Source organism: Ovis canadensis, chromosome 25 (assembly GCF_042477335.2).
Source record: "Ovis canadensis isolate MfBH-ARS-UI-01 breed Bighorn chromosome 25, ARS-UI_OviCan_v2, whole genome shotgun sequence".
In the NCBI taxonomy this organism is placed as follows: domain Eukaryota; kingdom Metazoa; phylum Chordata; class Mammalia; order Artiodactyla; family Bovidae; genus Ovis; species Ovis canadensis.
Window position 1 is genome coordinate 49,883,422 of NC_091269.1, and position 24,418 is coordinate 49,907,839.

At 41.4% G+C, this 24,418-nt stretch overlaps 1 protein-coding gene and 1 pseudogene across 7 annotated transcripts in view; one reads left to right on the forward strand and one right to left on the reverse strand.

The window, feature by feature from the left end:
- Positions 1–12,428, reverse strand: part of LOC138430455 (large ribosomal subunit protein uL1 pseudogene) — a 132,371-nt pseudogene extending 119,943 nt beyond the window's left edge.
- The window catches only part of LRMDA (leucine rich melanocyte differentiation associated), a 1,405,312-nt gene that overhangs the window by 1,168,932 nt on the left and 211,962 nt on the right, over positions 1–24,418 (forward strand). For all 7 annotated transcript variants that reach the window (XR_011253046.1, XR_011253044.1, XR_011253045.1 and 4 more), the window contains one exon: positions 15,775–15,857. Coding sequence is in view for 4 of the 7 variants with exons in the window: in XM_069572198.1 (XP_069428299.1) it covers positions 15,775–15,854 (80 nt within the window). In the remaining 3 variants the exon portion in view is untranslated. The remainder of the gene's footprint in view (positions 1–15,774; positions 15,858–24,418) is intronic.

Consider the following 24,418-nt stretch of genomic DNA (forward strand, 5'->3'; position numbering starts at 1 on the left):
TGCAATTCTGTACTGAAATGTACATCATGAGTTGCTTCCTTATTTTTCTTAAGAAATTACAAAATGAGGGTTTGTGTGTATTTGTCTTGTTTTATTGTTTATTTGAAATCTGCACTTGGGGCTCTGTCCTGCCTCCTTGCTGTGCTGAAAATGGTGAGGGAGTTAGCATAAGAAGATAGATCCTTGTTGCACTGAGTAACTTGCAAAAAAGGAATTCATTGTTGAGCAACAGTATTGTAAAACAATACCTGCATAACTCCAGGTGGTTTATATGGAAACCCATGCTGCTGGAGAATAGCTGTCTGTTACCAAAACCTAGAGCACACCACACAGCAACATGTTTGAAACACAGGGAAATCCTTTCATTCCAATTTGGAGAATGCTCTGGAGCCCAAATTTGGAACTGTACCTTTCCGGATCAGTTTACCTGGCTCCTGTGAATTTCTAGGTGTCTCCTAGACTCTCTTGTAAACTGTGAGATCCTCACATTCTGCAACACAGAAGCCTTTGGGGCCATGACGCAGGACTTATAGAGGGATGTGATTTTTGTTGGGTGTTCACATTCGGTATTTGTTTATATTTATTCTCCCAGTGTTTACTTCCAAGAGTCAAGAGAATATTCAAATAATGTCAATTTTAAACCAGTACTTTCGTTGGCTGGCTTTTTTTTCCCCCGAAGTATAGTTGATTTACAACATTGTGTTAATTACTGCTGTATAGCAAAGTGATTCAGTTATACATAAATATGCATTCTTTTTTATGTATTCCTATCCATTATGATTTATCACAGGCTATTGAATATAGTTCTCTGTGCTCTAGAGTAGAACCTTGTTGTTTATCCATCCTGCATTATTCCTGGCTTTTGCTCCCATGTTTGTTTAGCAAACCTTTCCTCCTCTGGTTGCTCTTCCACTTTCTATCTCTAGGCCACCTTCCGTCAGTGCCAGACCATCTCTTGTGGGACCTGAACAGCTGAAGATGAGCTCTACAAATGTCAGGGAACCCCTTCCTCTTTCACTTTGTATCTCATTTCAGAGGGAATTTTCAAGCGTCTCATAGCCTTTGCTGCCGCAAAAGGTTAATAGTTCTCTCTTTTTTATGTACTATCAATGGTCAATTTCTAAGGACAGTGTTTCAGGGCAAGTTGAGTGTAATTGCTAAATAATATAGTCATTCTCATTGTGAAAGAGTAATACTTTCATTCCGAACGCTTCTGCCTGCACGTGTGTATGTGCGTGTGTACAGACAGGCATGGGTGAGACTTCCTCCGGGGGGAAGCCACAGTCGTTCCACAGGAGTTTGCACATTTAAGCATGTGGATTTTAAATGTTGCGGCACATCCTGGGCCTCTTAGGCACTGCAGATTATGTATAATAGATGACCTGCATTTACAGAGATGTGTGCTATACAGATGTAAATGTTATTATAGCTTTTATATTTTATGTTCTTGTTGAAAGATCATTTTGTCTTTGGATAATATGGCTGTTCAATTTTTTTTTTGGAGGGGAGGGGGTTATCTTTAAAAGAGGATATTGCACATCATATATTTCTTAAAAGTAATTTGGAATTTTAGGGTCTGGGATTGGGGCTGACTGATACACTGCCATGATGAGATATAACCCCTGGAAAATAACAGCACCAGCACATGCCTGCATCTGTCCAATCTCATAATTCACTTTCACATTGGATTATGGATGTCTGCGCTCAGTGAGTCTATCTTCCCTTTAGGTATTATTTCAGCCCTTTGAGATAATAAGGAAAGTTTAATTGCGTTGTTAATTGATTTTTTGCACAACATTATTACCTTGATTGATTGCAGAGTTGATGAAAATGTTAGACACAGGCAGCGTGGAGTATCAGCCCGGGAAGGAGTGGGAGCCTTGTGGAGAATAGATAACCTTGATGTTAAGAGCTATATCCTTCAGATATGTCTTCCCTTGACATATTGATGGCCCTTGAAAAGGGAAAAGCTGATTGTATGCAGAATGCAATCATTAAACCCACTTCAGCTCGCTGTTGATTAATTTGTTTTTTCCTGAAGGATCTAGTTATAGGGAAGGCCTCACTTGTACCAATAGAAGCCATTTTCTAGGCTCTAGCCTGTATTCTTAACCCTCTGGGTGCAGAGGAATAATGAGGCTGGCATGGCCGATACAGGAAGATGGTCTCAGGATGTGTATAAGGTGGACTTGACCCTCACAGACATCCTCACCCTCAGCAGCACAACTCTTTTCCCCACCACAGTGCTTATTTCCCCTGAATACCAATTCTTTCAAAATGCCAAGGTCAGGCAGCCTTTTATTGAGACCTGGGAGTAGGATGAAATGGAAGCTTTGGATGCCCAGGAGGGCTTACTAACCAGGATTCCAGTGGTTTCTGGAGAGGACATGGCACTTAAGAGTTGTGTTGCACATTAGATAAAACCTTGCATAAATTTGGTCCAATGACTGGAGGATTTGGTTTCTTACTGGGTGGGTGGGTGTGTGTGTGTGTAGGAGGGATTTGTATGTAGAAAGATATAAAGGGATTTTTGGAATCAATCTGTTATATTTTCAGTTACTCCTCTCTCTGGCCTTATATAACTCTTACCAAGAAATGTTTATTGAAAGCTGTCATGATAACTATAGTTCAGAGCCGTCCTGACGGTACCAAAAATCAGGTTGATTGATTGATTGATCCATTGGACTCCTGCCCTGTTTCCCTCTCCCAAACTCACCCCACTTCATCCATGGCTGACCAGTCCCGGACAGAGAGTGAGGCTTCATGGGGAAAGGAGTCAGCTTGGCCAGCTGCAGGACAGAAGCTTGTAGGTGTGTAGTGATTCTAGAGAGCCCCCATCTTCTAAGGAGAATAGCAGAGTCCCCCTTCTCTCCCCACCCCTACTACTACACATCTGGAGCATTCTGACTTCTTTTTCCATCTTCTTCCCTTTGTGGCTGTCCCAATATTCATTTAAAGCAAATTTTAATTGTAGAGAATTGTTGGAGACCTACCAGTAATTACATTATCTTCCATGGGTCCTGAGCCCCCCAGGGGAAGTCACATGGGCTTCAGGGCAGAAGAGAGACAGCTCACAGGTCTCCCAGAGCCACGGTGTAGCCTGTAGATGGAATTCACACCATGGTCCAAAGCACAGTAACTCCCCAGTCCACCACATACCCCCTCCATTCAGAGCCTTTCTTCTGCTGAACTAATGACTAGCACTCAGGGAGTCTAATATCCACAGAGTCTGGGCCCTCAATTACTGTAATGGCTTATAATGAGATTTTGGCCAAGTAGCAGGTAGCAGGTTATTACTTCCTGCTCAGCGTGGGCAATGTCTACGCTGTTAATTTGTGTTGCTGAATGTGGCTCAGAGTTGGGCATCAAACTGTCAGAGCCAGATGTATTCTATTAGGTGGAAGGCTCACAGTAGCCCATGGGCAATTTTTTTTTCCAATATGGAGGCATGTTAACTCACCACAGGGTGAATCCTGATAAATTCAAGCCAGCCAAATAAAAGGGGTAATATTCTAAGCCATCAAAGTAGTATGTTCCAGAGACAGATAACACCTGGTACCACCCACTGTCAGCAATGTCTGTCTAACCCAGGCCGTTCCATTGATAGGCAAAACGTATACCCCTCTTAATACTGACAGAGAGACTCTGGTGCCTTCATTAAGATTTAATGAGCCTGACTCTAATGAAGATGCTTATAATATGCTCTTCTGTTGTTTACATTGTCTTTATTTTGGGCAAAAAAAAAAGGTACACGAGGTTCATATTGCTCTTATAAACTGTGTCCTGCTATTAATTTTTACTTAAACTATAGTTTCTTTGGCATTAGCATATATATATGCATATATGTGCTTTTTTCAAAGCAAGTTAGAAGATGAGGAGTTGAAGATTAGGAAGTAATGAAAACCATTTTGACATTTTGCAGTGAGAATTGCTAGTGCCCAAGAATTATGCTGTGCTCTCTGCAATGACATACTTCTGGTTATTTTTTTGTACTGGAAACTTCTTTCTGTTAGATCGTACATCAGCGGATTCCTTTTGTTTTCTTTTTGGAGAGAGCAATTCAGAGTGTCCTGGAATTAGGAAAGATTATGGTAATATCAGCACAGGAAAAGTTTGTTTGGATTCTAATGAAGGGCAGATGGAGGCTGGACTAACGGGCCCAAGAAGGAAGGTCTTTTCCTCAATTCTTGCAGTTTGAATTATGACAAACTCAGTTGTTATTGGGTCTGCTTAATTTTATTTGAGAGGTTCTTTTTTTGCAGCTTGAAGAATGAAAAAAAAAAAAAAGGCAACTTGTCTTTATTTTCAATGGCTCTCTTGAGAAATTTTAGCCTGAAGAACCAGACAGAACTGTGGATGCTTTCCCCTCTTTTGATGTGAGCTTTCTAATAGGAACAGACCTGAAACCCAAAAGCAAATTTCTGCTTGAGAGCGAAGCCAAAATTCCCATTCAAACTCTGCAGGGGGACCCCCGCTGCTCACATTTGTTCATATAAGATTCTGTCATTTTAGAGAAAAGCTAAAGACTTTCTGGGAAATTTTTTCTGCAATTTTTTTTTCCTTATGCTTCATAAATTATGGTCTGTAGATTCAGTTCCAATCTACTTATCCAAAAAACTCTTTTCTTCTGTTAATGTAATCTGCACATCACTTAAATTTAAACTTTTGTGCTTTTCATTTTGTATTAAAGTGCAGGAGCAGTCTTCTATTATTATTACTTTAGGTAAGGTTTGTTTTTAGACTGTTGTTAGGAAGACAGTAAAACCTCCATTTGCTAAAACTCGATACACTAGATTTTTATCTCTGAATTTGAGTGATCTTGATTCTACATGAAGAAAAGCTAATGTTAAAGGTTTTACTTTTTTAAAGGGGCAGGGGAGGGCCCTTTTAGATTGTCCTAGAACTTTGTTGCTCAAAGTGTGGTTCTGTAATCTGTAGCATCACAGCCACCTGGGAACTAGCGAAACTGCAAATTCTTGGCTCCAGCTCAGACCCACTAAACCAGAAACTCTGAGGCGGGGCTCAACAATCTGTTTCAACAAGGCTTCCAGGTAACCTGGGCTCCAGGGCAAGTTGGAGAATTGCTGTTCTGGGGGCAAGCCATGCAGTTCCTCCACCTGCCAATGTCTAGGAGTGTGTATCAAACTCTGGGGTTCAGAAGTATCCTGAGATCCTTTCACCCATTCCACAATAACTATCTATCTGTTGAGTATCTCAGGAAGCAAGGATGAAAAACTTGTCATCTCTGCCATTGGGGAGTTCCTATACAAAAAGAGGTCTTACGACCTTGAGAAATGTTCACTGAACAGTCGTCCCACCCTAGTAAAACCTCTGAACTGTGTTATCCTCACTATAAATCCTCATGGGTGGTCATCATGAGGTACCTAGTAAAGTACCTACATATATATATAAAAGTAAACCATGAGGTACCTAGTAAAGACAGGTACTCAAAAACTCAAAAAAGGTTTCTAGTGAAACATGAGTTAATAAGATAATTAATTAACTGGAACTCAACGTTTCCCGAGTGGCAAGTCAATCCCATGACTGTTATACTAGGAAAGTCTGAGGGAAGAAAGTGTGAGAACCATTTTATTTTTGCTTCACTGACCATTTAAGTGGACTCTCAGCTCACATGCAGAACCACGCCTGGACTCCACTTTCCTCTAGTCCATTAGACCCAGTCTTTGTTTACTCCCTTTTTCTGGTGGAACCCACTCACTTATTTGAATTCTAAAAAGTTGTATTTTAAAATACCAGCTCTTTCAAAAATAATGATATGTTCAAGATCCCTGGAAGCCCATGAATACCTCATTTCTCTTAAAGGGAGGTGGTCATTTGTTGCTCTAGGCATGAAAATAATCACTGGCCCATGTGCCAGAGGCTAGTGATGGGGGGCTACACAATGATCCAACAGGAGCTGGAATAAGTTTTATTTTTTCTTGAGTCGTTTCTACCTCTTTTTACTACTTTTTCTTTAATTTTCGTTGGAGTATAGTTGATTTACAATGTTGTATTAGATTTAGGTGTACAACAAGGTGATTAAGTTATGCATATACATGTATCTACTCTTTTCTTTTTCAGATTCTTTTCCGATATAGGTTATTGCAGAATACTGAGTAGAGGTCCCTACCTATACAGTAGGTCCTTATTAGTTATCTATCTTATATGTAGTGGTGTCTGTGTGTTAATCCCAGTCTCCTAGATTTGTCTACCTCTCTTTTCCTGGGCAGATACTCTAAGAAGGAAGACAGCCTTTGGGTGGAAGGCAGCCAGGATTTGCATGGATGGAGTACACATGCTTTTTGTATGTTTTATTGACCCAGTTTTTCTTTAATTTTTATGTATTTCACGGTTTTTTTTTTTTTTTTTTTGCTATCAAATGATGATTAGTAACTCCATGCCATTGAATGGCTTATTTCCTTGTAGACGTCCCTGATAAAAACAAACTTTTTCTAAGAAGTATGGGAATCTATCTCTGTTTATCTTTGCATATTTCTTTACATTTGTACAGGTGATATGCAAATATCCCCAAACCCTGAGCCTAGAAGACTAATTAGAGCAATTGATGGGAAAGAAAATTAGTCCCTGAAATCCAGACCAGAGGCATCCAAAAGGAGGGGTGAGCAGTAGGGGGTGTCTGGTAACCCCATTCCCAGGAAGCGTTCAGCACAGATTGAGCAAACATGACATATTGATCATTACAGAACCTATGATTGGTGACCAGAAGCCCACTGTGACTTTAATGGCCCTCCCCGAATCGCGGCCATCAGCTATTTATTTATTTTTTAAGAAAGCAGCTGTTTTTCCTAAATTCATGCTGCCCTCTAGCGGCCACACTCCCAACCTCACGTAAAAGGTGGAAAAGATGAATGTGGAAATCGCGGTAGGGATGGCAGAGCTGATAAAGGGGTGAAAATTTATTTTTTTTCCTTTTCTCTCTCCTATCTGAAATATTTCTGAGTTCTTCAGTCAAAAACTTAATAAATAAAAATGAAGCCGTACCACGTGACCACTGTCCATTTTGACTGACAGCCTGGCTGGTGGGCTGTCCATCAGCTGAGGAGCGCAGAGGGATCTTCATGAATCTGAACTCATTTGCATCCCATCTTGGCGTGCACTTGGAATGCAGCCCATCTCAGATCCATTAAACCCTACTTAGAATAGGGAGGTGGGGAGAGGGGAACACAGACCAAAAACTGGCTTTACTCTGGTGGAAAAGTAGGTATGAATCAGGTTGTGTATCTTTGACATTCTTCTATCCTAAGGGCAGTGTCCTATAATTCAGAGGGATTTGTCCTGGAAAGATAGCGTTGCTGGGACTTTGGAGGTTCAGTAGTCAGGAATCTGCATTTGCACTGCAGTGGGGCATGGGTTTGATCTCTGGTCAGGGAACTGAGATCCCACAAGCAAGCAAGAAAGATAGCACTGTAGTCGTATGGTGTCTGGTCTGCTAGTGTGACCTTGGGGAAGCCCCTTAGAACCTCCTCTTGGTCCTTTACTGAAAATAAAGATCTTTAAATTCTGTCTCAGTGAGAATTCTTCAATACCTTTAAAGAAATACTTTCAAAGAAAGATTTCCTATTCTGTGTTCAAGCTTACTAGAAAGCACAGCAAAATAATCAAGTTTAGGAGTGAATGAGTGAATCATTGTTTAGGAAGTCAGAGTGAAAACCATGTCTGGCTTCATTCTTAACTGGCACACACACAAAAATATGTAACCTGAAAAGAAAACTCAAATTTTGGGTTGCTAAGAAGATTTAGCAACGGTGGGTTATTGGTTGTTATTTTTTGTTTTTGGTTTGGTTTGATTGGGTTTTCTGAAGAGGGGATGTAATGGGAGCATGGAAATATTTACTGTGGCATTTGATCTCTGATATTTACATGTTCCTCTTTGATTGAAATATAGCATGTATTGAGGTAAGAGCCAATCATATTACCGATGTTTAAACAAGGGAGCAAGGGAGCCCACACTCAGACCTGGGATACTTTCCCGTCCATCTCTGCCTATGCACACGACCCCCAGTACAAAATAATTTAAAGAGCATTGACATCTGAGGAAAAGCATGTTGACTGTTTCTCTTCCAGGATTCACATCATGGAAACATCCACCGCCAGATAACTTTTAAATCTGTCAGCTTCGTATTTCCTCAGTGCAGAGAGGACACTGAATGGTCTGGTCAGGTCTGGGAAGGGCTGCAGCCTCTGCAGCCTGGAGCACAGGGCCCGGGGGCTCACAGTGAGGCTGCGGGTCTGGTTACTAGGGATCCACTCAAAGGTGCGCATGTCTCTCAGGCCTGCCCCTGCTCTCATGCTTCCCACTAACAGGCTATTTGAGGGAGAAACTGGCCCTGCATCTTTTTAATCCTCTCCTTCCTCCTTCTCTTCTAAAATGACAAGCCTCATTTCAGCTGCCCTGGGAGCCCGAGTGCATTTTCCACAGGCTCTGGCTTGTCACATGTCAACTTGTCTGCCTGCTCACGTGACTGTTCCTGCAGCCTCGTCGGGCTGGCGGGGGTGGGGAGGTGCAGCGGGGAGGGCACTAGCTTCTCAGCCTTGCATTCCTCTCACCTTCGGTAGTGATTTTGCCAAGATACTTTCCCCGCTGACTGGTTTCCTTCCCCAGCTTTTCTCTGCCTTACAAACACACGGGTGAGACTTGACAAGGCCCAGCATTTGTCTAAGGAGGCTGTATAATCTGTTCTCTCTCAGTAGAAGGTTTAACCTTCCTTCAGGCCTCACTGGAGCGGGCTGAGCATGTGGCCAAGTGTCCTTTTCTCAAAGGGAGATGATGCCCAGCATTTGTGCCAGCTTTCTTTCAGTGTACAGATGTATCCAAACCTTTGATGAGATGACCCCTACTGTGGTTTTTCGGATGGTATTTGGTAAGAAGCAGAGGATTATAACCCACGGTGTAGATCCTCTTGTGCATCCAGAGTATTTACATATGTCCTGTGTACTCTTTGTGCTAAAAATAAATACAAACTGCCATTTACTTAATCCAGAATAAACTGACAGCAAAAGTGACCAAAGATGTATATCTTGTCGACATATTGAAAACTGCACAAATTCATGGAAAGGAATTAGCCTTTGTAGCAATACTGAAAACAAAATAAAATTGAAGTGAACTAACGTGACACACAATACAATGTGTCGTCTAAACTTCAGCAGAGGACTTAATTCTTCCTGTCACAATTTACATGTGCAAAAGTTTACTCAAGGAAATGTAACCTTGTGAAAATTAATGACTTAAAGAGATTTAGAAGGTATAACCAGTAAAACTTGATATTTGCCAAAAGCTGGTGGACGATTTCACCTTAATGTACAAAATTACATGGAAAAGAATTAATCCCCTTTGAAAATAATTTCAATAAAAGAAAAATGAAAATGTTAAAAATAGAATATGGCTTGACTTTGGATTTAAAAATTAAGAAATTAAATTGATGAAATGTAGTTTTCTCTGAATAATTAATGTTTTCCGAAAGAAAAAGTACCAGGCTAGTTTGTGTTATATTCATAAGCCTTCAGCCAGAGCACCCTGGGGGTCAAAATGGCAGCATTCAGAGGTTCACCATGGCAAAATATCAGAGTCAGGAGAGCAGGGTGAGAATATCCCTCCTGGGGTTGTTTTATATAAGAAAGGAGAAGAGATGAAAACAGTGCACTCATTTGAGAGGCTTGAGCAGCGCTGTTTGAGGTGGCCACTTCAGTGCTTGGCAAAGATGGCATGCCCACCAGTCCTGGGAGAGGAGAGCAGGAGCCCGGCTGCGCCTTCTGGAGTTTAGCGAGTGCTTCATCATCACGGCACCCTGCTCCAAGCCAAGACGCAGGTTACAGGCCAGGACTCTGGCCTGAAAACATGCTCAGATAGTTTGGGAGGAAGTCTCACTTTGTCTTCTCTCCCTTCCCAGGGGTCCGGTGGAGAGCCTGTCCCCATTTTATTTCCAACCTAAGACTTCCCAGATGGGTCTGCAAATGAAGGGAAAATATGCTCCCCACAGAAGGTGGACTTTGTCCTTCCTGCTTCCCCTAAAACTGCTCCCAAGCAACCCCTCCCTTAATACCATTTTGAAATCTCTCTTCTTTTTGTTTTCTTTTAAAATCTTTTCTTTGTTCTTAAGTAGCTTATGCTGAAGGAGGCTGTTGTGCTTGGAGCCTGCAATTCTGCAAGCTCTGCTGAATCCTGTGTGATGTCCACCGTGGAGCCGATAGTCCATCACACAGGCTGACCTCAGAGTATTGCTCCAGCCACTTCTCAAGACCATAAAGCATAGCTGTTTATGCCTTCTAGTTCCCGGTTTACTTAGGACCTGCACAGAACAAAGGCCGAGGAATGCGCTTTCTGGGGAATGTCCTTTCCCCTATGTGATGTTTACAGCTCTTAAGGCTGGATGATAATGTTCCTTCAGTCCACTGCGCTCTCTCCAACCAGACGTCCTGATTGCTTTGTTTTTGTGGGAGGAAAGTGTTGAGCTTAAAAACAACATCAGTGTTGAGGAATTGAGGCTGTTGCCTTCTGTTACTTTGCAAATATTTAATCTGTGTATATTTTAAAAACATTTCAGATGCCTGTCATCTTAACGAAGGTTAAAGTATGAGTGTTTAACAACTGAAATTCCTCAGTGTATGGATTCTGTTTAAATTGTGTACAGATAATTTGAATGGTATTAAATTTATCTATTCAAATATTTATTGAACACCTCCTTAGTACTAATTACTGTTTGAAGCACTGGGTATTAGAAACTGAGGAGGAGGGATTATTGTAGAGGTGACATGTTCACACTATGGATAATGTCACAAAGAACCTTCCATAATGAACCAGAAAGACTCTCCAAATATTCTTTCCATCTCTGGGCCCACCCACATCTTCACAATATCATCATCACTCTTCAGAGGCCACAAAGAGTCTGGTTCCTTGCTTTACCCATACAGATGGGAGAACAGGAGTTGAATGAGGAGTCCTCTGTCCCTTGCTTACACTGTAGCACTGATTGGAAGGTGCTAGTGATCATAAATAGATTACCATCTGTTTGTCATTACACAGTTACACCTACATATACTTGTGATAATAGCATTTAAAGCAATGACTACCAAAACTAACATTATTAGTGATAATAAAATCTATACTTTCTCCATGTTATTGGTCCAGCCGGTATTCCATCATCAGATTCACAGCTAAAATACAAATGGTAGACCATTTACTCTGATATTCAGTCTTCAGTTCTATCAAACATAGAGTTAGGAGACCCGAGCTATGTCAAAGCTAGGGGGACATGAGCTAATTAGTGGTGAGCATGTCCCAGCTCTAGATATGAAATGCAGGGTGCAAGAAAGTGAGTGGAAATTCTTCCCTTGGGTGTTTGGAGGTCCAGCCGAGCTCCCTTTTATGTATTATAGGAAAATGGACTGGATGGGTTTCAAGAGCTGACTTGGTCCAAATCAAATTTTGATTAACCATTGGCTCTGGCTCTGGCAGTATAGTGCCTGGCATCCTTATCTTCGTAAGGGAAACATTCAGAAATGCTGAATCATCTATTTCACAAGCAAGGTGGAACTCTGGAATATCTGGCCCCTTGCCCTCATTTTACAAATGGGAAAACCAGCCCAGTGAGGGAACATATGTGGGTATGTGTCCTCAGCTGTTAGGGGCCAAACTGGATTTAAATACAGGTCTTTCCCCACCTCCCCTTACTAAATAGATGGTAAGACAAGGCCATATGAGATGTCAGCAAGTCCTGGGGTGTTTGCTTGCCTCTGCAGGGTATCTGAAGATGTCCTTCCCAGGACACTTGGGGTTTTCCTCAGTCCTATCTATACCATGGCCACACTAGTGCAGCCAAGAAAAGACGCTGAGTCCCAACCCCCAGGCAGCCCCAAAGTCATAACCTAACCTGCATAGTTAGAACACCCATCCGAGTGTGGGGGCGGGGGACATTTTAAAGATAAAGGACCTCTTTAAAATAGATTTTCCCCGACATGTCCTTTCCAGAACTAAAGTTTTAAGAGCTTACAGTGATGGCAGAGCTGGCTACTTAAGAAAAATTAGATTGTCTCATTTGGTAGGAGAAGAATCCCAAGGGGACAGGGGCACTGTCATTTTTCAGGGCTCCCCAAAAGAAACCCCCGCGCAGACTACACGTCAGCCTGATTCGTGGCAAGCATGCTTCACTTATTATAGGCAAAGCCAGATATTTTAATTAGAAACACTACATACACCATTCAATGTGTTGTTCCCCACCTAGTCCCAAGGCATTTAGAGTTTGAAGAGATACAAACAAGTGAGTACATTGCAGATGTACACAGAGACCACCGCCTACCGAGTCACCACCAGCAGCGTCCTGAATTCCAGCCTCGGAGCGCCTCCCCATCAAAACGATCTTTGCAAGCAAGCTGTTTCCTCCATAGTTTTCACAGTTTATGGCAGCTGCCATGATGGAGAAGGAAGGCCGGGGGAGAACAAGAGAGAGGGAAACACACAGTCACCGTGTCGCTTCATTTATGAACAGATCCTATTAGGTTACAAATAACCTTCATGACAAATGAAGTCTTAGGGCTGGCTTCCCGCCCCCGCCTCCCCCCGCCATGTTAATGTTATTTACTTATTTATTTATTAAGCATGAACGTCCTCTTTGGGGGCAGGGTTATCCATTCCCAGCTGTGAGCTCAGGTCAGCGGCTCAATGGAGGCTACCACTTGGTCAATTTAAGCGGTCGTTGGCGATTCAAGTTCAGAAATCTCATCTGACTTTAACTGTCGCTAGCCGTACCACCTTTCTCCCCAGGGGAGCAGCAGCAGCTGGATTTCATTGCTGGGCTGCCAGGCTGTCCCTGCGCCTTCCTGGAGGAGCCCGCAGACTGAGGGCCTTCCTTTCCGGATTTTATTCAAGGTGACAGCTCCTCGCACCTTGGCGCTCTGACCACCTCAAGTAGCCAGGATACCAGGGGGTATGAGTGTGGTCCTCCTGCAGAGTCCAAATTTAGATGGACTGAGGTCATCCTCGGGCCTCATGACCCCAGTGCTCTAATGGAACAGGGCTGCTAGGAACTTGGCCGGGGTAGCAAGTTTCGTAATGATGTCTGGGGAGACACGCTGTGCAGGAGCAGGCGAAGAAGACCCCAAGTGCCGAGGAGTGATGTCAGCTTTTGTTAGAGCAGCAGGCAGTGTTAGAATCTCCTTGGCATAATACGGCTCTGCTATCGCTGTCAGCATCTCTGTTCTCTGTCACCGCACACAGTCCTGGGCCTGTCTCGAGCCCTGACAGTGTCTTTTCAGATCCGGTTATGCCAGCCCGGAGACTGGCTCTGCTCCCCACCACACAGCCCCTTTGTTTGAAGTCGGCCCTCTTGTCATTAACGCACTTGATGTCTATTTAAATCTGAGGGTGAGCGCGGTATCTGTTTTCCCGTCAAGAGATCACTGACAATATTAATACCTCATGTCCTTGCCTCATTTTCCAAGCTCTGACACTTTGCCACAAACTCCTGCCTTCATCACACAGCCCTTTCTCACCGGGGTGTCTGTAAACATTCTCACTTTCAGGCCCACAGGAACAGGGCAGGCCTTAAAAAAGGACTTTTATCAGTGCCGACCAGAAGAAGGGCAGGGTTTTGCATGCCTCAGAACACATCCCCTCCCTCCACATTACAGCCCACGTTCAGGAATATCCAGCCTGTTTCTAGAAGGGCAGTTGCTATCCAGGTTGTCTATAGGCAAGGTCTGCAGTTGAAGTTTGCTGTGGAGAGGGCGCAGAGAGAAGAAATTCAATCCCCAATGTGCTGGAAAGTTTCCTGCAGTAAATGCACCCGCTGATGTTTTGTGCGTGTGTGTGTGTGTGTGTGTGTCTGTATCTGCCTTTCATTCTTTCACTCAAGAGAAAGACTATGTTCTTTATAACATCTGACAGCCCTATTCATTTCTTTTTTATAAAACTTCTTGCTGTCCTGCTGCTGTAGAGAGAAATTAACATCCCATAGCCTCATCCGTCCACATTCTTGAGGATTTCTTGGAATCAGTTATGTTTAAGGAAGCCCCTTGTGGATTTTCAGACTTTTGAGACACTCCCACCCAGGCCTGTAGGGGGTGCTGTTCCAGGACTGCAGCCTCAAGAGCTATGCCCACACACCTGTCCGGGCTCTGATGACCATCTTAGCACAATTCCAGGTGCTGTGTAATTCAGCTCAGTAAGGGGAACAGCTCAGTGTCAACAGCCAAAAGAATAATTTAGGCCCCAAGAAGGGTCTCAGGGAGGTTTCATCCAGCCTCCGTGTTTCCAGGCACCAGACCAGTACTGGAAAGCAAAACTCGGGGACTGGGGGCCAAGGAGAAAGCATGGCCAGAGGTGAGGAGTGGTCCACAGTGAACTTTCTCAGGGGACCCTGGCAGGAAGCAGAGGTGATGACAGCCAGCCCAAGGCCCATTCTGAGGCCATGAAATGATGTCATCCTCTCTCGACTGCAAAATTGCAGAGATTCTGTGACCCCAGCAGTTCTCCATGTTGTCCCAAGTCATCCAAACCAAGGAACATCTGCCTTGTCTTTAGAAGTTTCTAAGTCACTTTTAATCCATGTTGAAGAATACAGTCTACAGTTCTGTAGTGGAGAAATATCTCCTGTTCAGTGACCCAGGTATTTACCACATAGGACTTCTGATGTGAAGAACCTGCTCAATTTTCAAGTGCTGATTTATCCCTGATGAATAGTAGATGGCAGTTGTTAGTTTCACACTATCAAAATAATGGGGAAAAAACATGTATAGAGGTAACTATTTTTACAGACAGATTTGTATTTCATGAATTTATGTGTTATGGACACTTTTTTTTTCTGGTTATGCACATTTCAGAGACTCAAGTACTATTAGTAATAAGATAATTCCATGAAACTGAGTTTTAAGTTAGTTTTTCTAAAATTAGAAGGAAAGAAACCAAAGGTAGCAAAAATCAAATTGTAGTTATAAATATTTTCATGTAAAAAACTGATGTTTTCTTAATAATCCTTCAAAGCTTTCAAAATAGCTATAGCAAGTGATTGCTTATGGGTATTTAGGATAAATGATGAGTTGATTGAAAGATTTGACCTTATTCTAGGGGCATCATTTAAAGTCCTCTTATAATCTCTGTAAGAGAGAGAAAAGCTGTATATGGAGCCACAAAATTATTTAAAATAAAACTGAAGATGAAAATCAAGTGCATTCCAACCTGAGAGTATAGTTCAGGACCCCTGTAAGAAGAAACCATTTACTGTTGGAGGCACCGTTACTTTCCATGTGGCGTTTTGTGAACACCATCCTTCCTTAATCATCCATTATGTACTTGATGTCTGCTGTGATTTGGAAGCTTCTGTCTGGATATTAACAAAATTGATTCATGATAAAGGATTTGAAATTCCACATTCTAGAAGGATTGTTTTATATCTTGTGTTTGGGCTGAGCCCATCTTTCAATTCTTAATTTTCCATTTTTAGAAAGTCTACTAAGGGAACTTGGAGAGAGAATGAGGGTTTTGCTTTGTTTGGGGAAGTAACTGGCCTAACTAGAAAATTCTTTAAAATATGAACAACAGATCGTTCAGGAAAAATATTCTTCCTAGGAGCCTGTGCTCTGCTGGCATTTTATTTGAATGTCAACCCTGAGGACGAGGAAGTAGGGTCCTTCTCTTTGGGGGCTTAATCCATTTGCCACCGCCCATGGGCTTTGTGATTATATTTGTGCCATGCAGCACCAGTGTTTTCTTGCTATAATACTTGTGCCACCAGTAATAATTGTGTATCTTTTAATTTGCAGGTGTCCTGGGGAAGTGTCGCTATATTTACTACGGGAAAAACTCAGAGGGCAACAGGTTCATCCGTGATGACCAGCTCTGAAAGGCAAGTTCTCTATGCCTTAGCCAGTGACATGAGAGTTAGAAAAAAAAAAAAGCAGAAATAAAGGAAAAGCGAAATGAAAAGACAATGGCCTACAACCCTTCTCTGTGGGAAAGCTATGACTTTAGCTTTTGGTACCTTCTGCTGACTTTGCCAGGGCTGTCAGGATCATCCTTCTGCCTTAGACTGAGTGGTCACATAGAGATTGACGTGATTGCCCTTAAGCAGGTCTCATCCACTAGGGTGACAGACAGTGGTGGCGAAGCACCAGGGCTGACAGGATGAACACCATGATAGATTGCCTGGCCCCTCCACTGCTCACAGGGGAGCAGAGGTCACACCTGGGGCCTCCCCGAGCATGCTCAGTGGCTGTTGTCAAGTGCGAGAGACTGTGTCTTCAGCTTGCCTATCCTTCTGAGCAGAGATCCTTCTGATACCATTGTGCTGTGGGTTGATTTCTAGTGACAGAGTCAGTTTAGAGGAAGCCTCCCTTCTGTTAGTTCCCTTAAACCTTAATCTTTTGTATTCTGTAGAGTCCCCTCCCACCCCATCCTCATCATCCTTTAGCATATTTATCACGGGCAATTCATTTCAGTTTGCAGTTTTTTGAAGAACAGAAGAGGTGAGTTCTTAGCCATGTTGTATTTTTATGATGAGCTTTGTGCTCTTACAATTTGTTGTTCGGAGTAAATTGCTGTCACTAAACCTTGTCTTCGAAAGCATGGATTTTACCATGTTTTTGTTCATTGCTAAATCCTCGTGCCCTGAATACTAGGCAGTGTCAGGCATCTTTCCCAACACCAGATTCTATCCAAGGACTGTTATTTATTTATTTTTTAACCGCATACCCTCCCAGCTACGTCTATGCCCATATGTGTGTTTGGAGCTGGCTTGCTCCTTTGGGTGCTATATAAAGGTAGTGAGATGATAAAAGATAGAGCAGGTCAGGAAGTTAAAAAGGAAAGTGGAGGCTGTTGAAAACACTCACGAGACCAAACAGTTTTTAATAAAAGGCACAAACCCTTTGAATTTAATTTCTCAGAATCTCTCAGAAATGAAATCCACAGCTTGTGAGATGGTCTTTGTATACCTTTGTTTATATTCCAGCCCAAATGTTACAAGGAAAATAAGCATGATCATGCTGGTTGGATGGCTGTAATTCCATGTAATATACTGGTGCACCAGTAGAGGATGTTTGAAAGGCTGTTTGCTCTTGACACAGTAGCATTTATGTTTATTTTTATTTAGACCAAGTGTTCATTGTCCAGGGTCTCCCGGTATTCAGTTAGTTTAAGGACAACAAAACATAAATGAGACTCGTGCCTACTTATGGATACCAAAAGACTAGAGAGCTGCTATGGTAAAGGTCTCTAAGTCTCAGAACCCCCGAGACACCCAAGAAGAGCCCGCTTTCTCTGTTCAAGTCCACTTCCATGGCCTCTGGCCCACTGAGTCAACACAGCCCCTGAATGACTTGCAGTGGTGTTGGCAGGAGTCCCTCTTGTAGATTACACACAACATTCAGTAATCAGTTATTGACACAAATTTAGATCAAAACCCTTAAGACCATTAATATTAGAGAATATTAAATGTTTGGCTTTATCTCTCAAATCCATTAATAACCAGAGTCAAGTATCCTTACTCTTTTTGACCTACAAAACAGCATTGAGATGATGCTTTAAATGAGCTGTATTCAGCCCCACCCTGGTTCTTTGTTTGAAAGCACCAGCGCACGTTCGTCCGTGGCATATTACGGGCAGCCGGAGTCCTGTGCAAGGGCAGCTGGACTAGGCCAATGTCACGTCCAATCTTGTGGCACATATATCCTTGTCTTTATAAAAGGCTTTAACCCTGCCTCAAACAATAAAAAAGCACTTGTGAACTGACCACAGAATTTTTCCATCTTTATTTTTCTTACTTGTTTACTTTTCTTAATGTCAGAACCATTTGTATCATGCACAGGAATGTCTCCCTCAATGCGAGCTTTGGAGGCAAAAAATATTTTTGGAGCGAGTTATGGACCACATTGTTTCCCTCTCTTTGGGTTGTTTATTTTCTTCCAAAATGGTGTAATAACTTTCATTGAGATTAGCTTTAATTATAATTTACGTAAAGGCCTTAAAACGGTATATTCATCTTAATGATAGAATTATAGTGAGTTCTGTTTCTCTTAAAGAGGGATAATGATAACAAATTAGTGTTGGATTGTTTACAGTTCCACTGTTTGTTAAGGAAGATTTGCTGTGCTTGAGCGAGATTTTGGTCTGAATTGGCAGAGAAGGGAGCGATGCGACATGCTTAGCTTAAATCCCTAGGAATTTCCCAAACCTTGTTTTTCAAAGTAGAGAATTAGAAGGTAATAAATTTAGTCCGAGCTCAGACATACTTTATACCCCCTTTCGCCACTTGGTCTTTCTACTTTTGACCCTGTTCCACTGAGTTTCTTCTTTGGGATTGTGGAGCCGGGTAGCCCTCTGTCCTTCCAGAACACCCATTTGACTTGAGAGTCCCTGAAGTAAAGGCCATCCTGGAGTCCTCTGTCGCCTCAGCAAAGGCAGGGCGGACTGTCTCTTTCCTAAGTAATGTAATTTTATAGAACAATTTGTTCCTAGGGGAATAATGTTTTTGATTGCGGGGAATCCTATTAAAAGTACAACTATTACAATCATTTGCTTTTACTTTTACCAGCCTTGCTCATAAACCCTCCATCTGTTTGTTGCTTTAAATAGAGGAACATTATAAGAGATTATCACTCGATCAAGCTGCACGTCTGAATGCTGTGCATTTTCACATATTCGTGTGTACTGAGGAATACAAGAAAGCAAGCCACAGATTCTGGATAAAAGGATTTTCATTTTTTGTTTGTTTGTTTTGTTGTGTGTGTGTGTGTGTGTGTGTTTTCCAGCAGGGATGTATCTTGCACATTTTCAAGGGAAAATGTCTTTCTTGTTGCTTCTAAGAAGTAACCTGGCTGTCTTTCTTGTCTTTGTTAATATGCAGATCAAAAGCAATCCGCAGGGCTCTTTACATCAAAACAATGAGTGTTCGGTGGTTGTTCATCATAAGAGCAGCCTAAGTCAGATGTGCATTGCTGTCTAAAGCCCAGGGTGGACAACACAGAGTCCACTGAGACCCCTCCATTCTGCCCATACAGCACAGCTGATCCAATGTGACATTCACCATCTGCTTTTCCTAATTCTCTTTCCAAGAAGAAGCCTTTGCTACAGAAGGCTGTGAGTATGACTTGACTCTGGCCTCTATAACTTGTCTAAATACCATGCTGTAAAGTACCATGACTAAGACCTAGAAAGGGGAAGAACACTGGAAGGGCCCAAGACATGTTAGTTACTTGTTTGTGTGATGGATCATCAGCCTTTGATGAAGCAGTGTGTTATTTCTAGTACATCAGCAAATACTTAGAGGATCTCAAGAACATCCAAAGACAGTCACCTCTCTGAAATGATTATCTTGCTACAAATTTACCTGAAAATTTCCAGCAGTGGTAGTTCTCCTTTGGGTAATTATAATCCTGAATGTTAAGTTGCCACTTGGTGAGTGGGATAGGCAGTGTTATTACATATTAATGTGTTAGCATATGCTGTTTTTTTTCTAGAATAGCATGGAATGTGGCAGCCTAGGACAAGGGAATTTCCCTAAGAAAGAAGAGAAAATTCTAAGTTTGGAATATGTCTAGGGATGAGTGGCTAAAGTAAGAATGATGTAAGTGGTAATACATGGAATCATGGCAAAGGAGAGCTTGAAGCAGATCCTGGTGCAGAATTAACATGTGAACTCTTAGTGGATAAGGATATAGAGTGCTGAGGGAATAAGGAAAAGAAAGGGAAAAGACAGTTGATGCCAATTAGAAAACTTGCTGATGTTCAGCACAAAAATGGTGTTGAGCAGTTTTTTCTCATCAAAATGGAATCATCTTTGATCTGAGTTGTTTATATATGTTGGATCAGTTCAATTCAGTCACTCAGTCATGTCCAGCTCTTTGTGACCCCATGAACTGCAGCATGCTAGGCCTCCCTGTCGATCACCAACTCCCGGAGTCCACCCAAACTCATGTCCATTGAGTTGGTGATGCCATCCAGCCATCTCATCCTCTGTCGTCCCCTTCTCCTCCTGCCCTCAATCTTTCCCAGCATCAGAGTCTTTTCAAACGAGTCAGCTCTTCGCATCAGATGGCCAAAGTATTGGAGTTTCAGTTTCAACATCAGTCCTTCCAATGAGTGTTCAGGACTGATCTCCTTTAGGATGGACTGGTTGGATCTCCTTGCAGTCCAAGGGACTCTCAAGAGTCTTCTCTGACACCACGGTTCAAAAGCATCATTTCTTTCTTTATAGTCCAACTCTCACATCCATACATGACTACTGGAAAAACGTTGGATACTAATCCTTTATTGGTTATATCATTTGTAAATATATTCTTCCATTCAGTGTATTGTCCTTTCATTCTGTCAATGGTTTCCTCCACTGTGCAAAAGCTTTTAAGTTTCATTAGGCACTATTTGTTTATTTTTGCTTTTATTTCCTTCACTTTAGGAGACAGATTCAAAAACTATTTCTCTGATTTATGTCAAAATATGTTCTGCCCAGGTTTTCCTCCAGGAGATTTGTAGTATCTGGTCTTATATTTTGAGTTTACTTTTGTGTATGGTAGTAAAGAATGTTCTAATATAATTCTTTTACATGCAATTGTCTAGTTTTCCCAGCACTATTTATGGAACAGACTGTCTTTTCTCCATTGTGTGTTCTTGCCTCCTTTGTTGTAAGTTAGTTGACCATAAATGCATGGGTTTATTTCTGGGCTGTCTATTTTGTTCCACTGATCTGTGTCCATTTTTATGCCAGTACCATACTATTTTGATTCCTGTAGCCTTGTAATATAGTCTGAAATCAGAGAGCATGATTCCTTTAGCTCCATTCTTTCTCAAGATTGTTTTGGCTATTTGAGATGTTTTGTGTTTCCATACAAATTTTAAAATTGTTTGTTCTAATTTTGTAAAAAAAAAAAAAAAAAAAAGCATTTGGGATTTTCACAGGGATTGCATTGAATATGTAAATTGCCTTGGTAGTATGGTCATTTTAACAATATTAGTTCTTCCAGTTCATGAACACAGCATATCTTTCCATCTGTTTGTATCATCTTCAATTTCTTTGATCAGTGTCTTAATATTTTTCCATACATAGGTCTATTACCTCTTTAGGTAGGTTTATTCCTAGATATTTTATTCTTTAGATACAATTGTAAATGGGGTTGTTTCCTTAATTTCTCTTTCTGATGGTTAATTCTTAGTGTGTAGAAATGCAACAGATTTCTGTATATTAACTCTATCCTGCAACGTTACTGAATTCATTAATGAGCTCTAGTAGTTTTCTGGTGGTGGCGTGTTTAGGGTTTTCTATCTATAGAATGATGTCATCTATGAACAATTGTAGTTTTACTTCCACCTTTCCAACTTGGGTTCCTCTTCTTTCTTTTTAGTGCTTTGATTTTTAATATTTCTGCTACTTCCCTGGTGACTCAGATGATAAACTATCTTCCTGCAGTGCGGGAGACCCGGGTTCGACCCCTCGGTTGGGCAGATCGCCTGGAGAAGAAAATGGCAACCCACTCCAGTATTGTTGCCTGGAAAATTCTCTGACAGGAGTCTGGCATGGGGTTGCAGTCCATGGGGTTGCAAAGAGTCAGACACAACAGCAGCTAACACAATGCAACAATACTCTATTTAATTCAGTCTTTCATAAAAAAAAAAATGTACTCTAACTTTTACCCTATATTTAAAGTTTCTCAGGCTATCTATTATAGCATAATTGCTAGAAAAAAAAAATGTCCTGGGCTTGCAATAACTTATTTAAAACAATAACAACATTTCTAAAATATTTTAACTAATTAATTGGCTTATCAAAAAGAGTTGTCAAAAGTCATCCTAAATAGCCTGAAAAGTGTGTGTGTGTGTGTGTGTGAGAGAGAGAGAAAGAGAGAGAGACTTTAGAATCTGTGCAGAGAACTCCTATACTGACATTGTAAATAGCTTTCTAACTTGCCTGTGAGCTCCACAGTAAGTCAGCTTTTACTCACGTTACAGTGCTACATAGAAAAATGTATCTGTATCATACCTCATTAATTAATATCTACTTTGTGCCTTCTTTTCTTATAAAACAGTTACCTACTTTCTGTGACTTGCTTAGGCTGTAGTGTCACAGAATCATGATGTTTTTGGTTTTTCCCCATCTACAACCTTTGAGACCTAATTTGAACATAGTGAGACCACTGTTTAAAGTATAACAGAGCAGTTTTGTTTCAATTAGGTGATACCATTTTTACTAAGTGAAAAATAGTACATGAGTTATTTCAGAAAGTTAATATATAAAACTAAGTTTCATCAAAATACTATCCATATTTACCTATTTATAAACTTTCATTCCCAACATCCATATTTGCCTATGTGCATATAAAGACAATCTTCCCCAAAACTCCATTATCTGCAGAGCATAGTATATAATCCACTTTCTGTAGCCACATTAACTTTCTCTATGTTGCTCAAACATAATAAATGTAAGAGCATGCCTCCAAATGAAATACTCTCCTCTCCTCCTTTAAAACTTTACTTGATATACCCAGCTGAGAATGATACATTGTCAAAGAATTGCACTACACTGTGAAAGGTTTGCACTTAAATAGTCCATGCATTCCTTGAAGTTTAAAGAAGTTATAATGGGTGGAGGTTACTATCATGAGAGTCAGTGTATATCTCTTCACAAATCAAGCTTAACTGCTGCCTAACAAATTAAACTGAGAAAAAATTAGAATCTTAACTCCAATTTACTCAGTTCAGTTCAGTTCAGTCACTCAGTCGTGTCTGACTCTTTGTGACCCCATGAATCGCAGCACACCAGGCCTCCCTGTCCATCACCAACTCCCGGAGTTTACTCAAACTCATGTCCATCGAGTCAGTGATGCCATCCAGCCACCTCATCCTCTGTCGTCCCCTTCTCCTCCTGCCCTCAATCTCTCCCACATAAGGGTCTTTTCCAATGAGTCAAGTCTTTGCATGAGGTGGCCAAAGTATTGGAGTTTCAGCTTTAGCATCAGTCCCTCCAATGAACACCCAAGACAGATCTCCTTCAGAATGGACTGGTTGGATCTCCTTGAAGTCTAAGTCTCCAACACCACAGTTCAAAAGCAACAATTCTTCGGCGCTCAGCTTTCTTCACAGTCCAACTCTCACATCCATACCTGACCACTGGAAAAACCATAGCCTTGACTAGACGGACCTTTGTTGGCAAAGTAATGTCTCTGCTTTTGAATATGCTATCTAGGTTGGTCATAACTTTCCTTCCAAGGAGTGTCTTTTAATTTCATGGCTGCAGTCACCATCTGTAGTGATTTTGGAGCCCCCAAAAATAAAGTCTGATACTGTTTCCACTGTTTCCACGTCTATTTCCCATGAAGTGATGGGACCAGATGCCATGATCTTAGTTTTCTGAATGTTGAGCTGCAGGCCAACTTTTTCACTCTCCTCTCTCACTTTCATCAAGAGGCTCTTTAGTTCCTCTTCACTTTCTGCCATAAGGGTGGTGTCATCTGCATATCTGAGGTTATTGATATTTCTCCTGGCAATCTTGATTCCAGCTTGTGCTTCTCCCAGCCCAGTGTTTCTCATGATGTACTCTGCATATAAGTTAAATAATCAGGGTGACAATATACAGCCTTGACATACTCCTTTTCCTATTTGGAACCAGTCTATTATTCCATGTCTGGTTCTAACTGTTGCTTCCTGACCTGCATACAGGTTTCTCAAGAGGCAGGTCAGGTGGTCTGGTTATTGGCCAGACCTATAGGTTTACACTACAAATATTTTATGTGTCATATAGGATATTGACTTATCATATATTAAAATGGATTTTGCAATGCTTTTTTGGCAGTTTGGTCAGTGGACCTCTTAATGGGCAATATTTATTCCTGGATTCTTTGCTGTTTCATTCATACATATGTGCATAAGCACATATGCATATTATAAACATATAAATGTTTTCCCTAGAATTATTTTATGATATAACATTTAATCAAGCACAACACCTATTTTATTAAAGTACAGTAGTCAAGAAACTAGGCACACATAGGAGGACATTTGTGAGTGAAAATTGGGCTTAATTATTTAATTGAAAACATTAACATTTGCATGTACTTCTTATTTCCTCCCACCCCTACTGGATCAGTGATTTCTCTAGAAATATTTTCTAAGTAATTCCATAGTTCAGGTTGCCCTCTCTGGTTTTGAAACTGACTTTAAAACCTATGCTAATCCATATCCAGAATGACACACTTGGGGATGCACTCACTCCAAAGATGTTTGCTGGGCACCTTTAATATCCTAGAAATTAGAAATGTAAGAGTAATAAGAGGTTGGCTTACTTCTGGATCACTTTCACCTGGAGGAGACTGATCTCAGTTCAGTTCATTCATTCAGTCGTGTCCAACTCTTTGCGACCCCATGGACTGCAGCACGCCAGGCTTCCCTGTCCATCACCAACTCCTGCAGACTGCTATACAT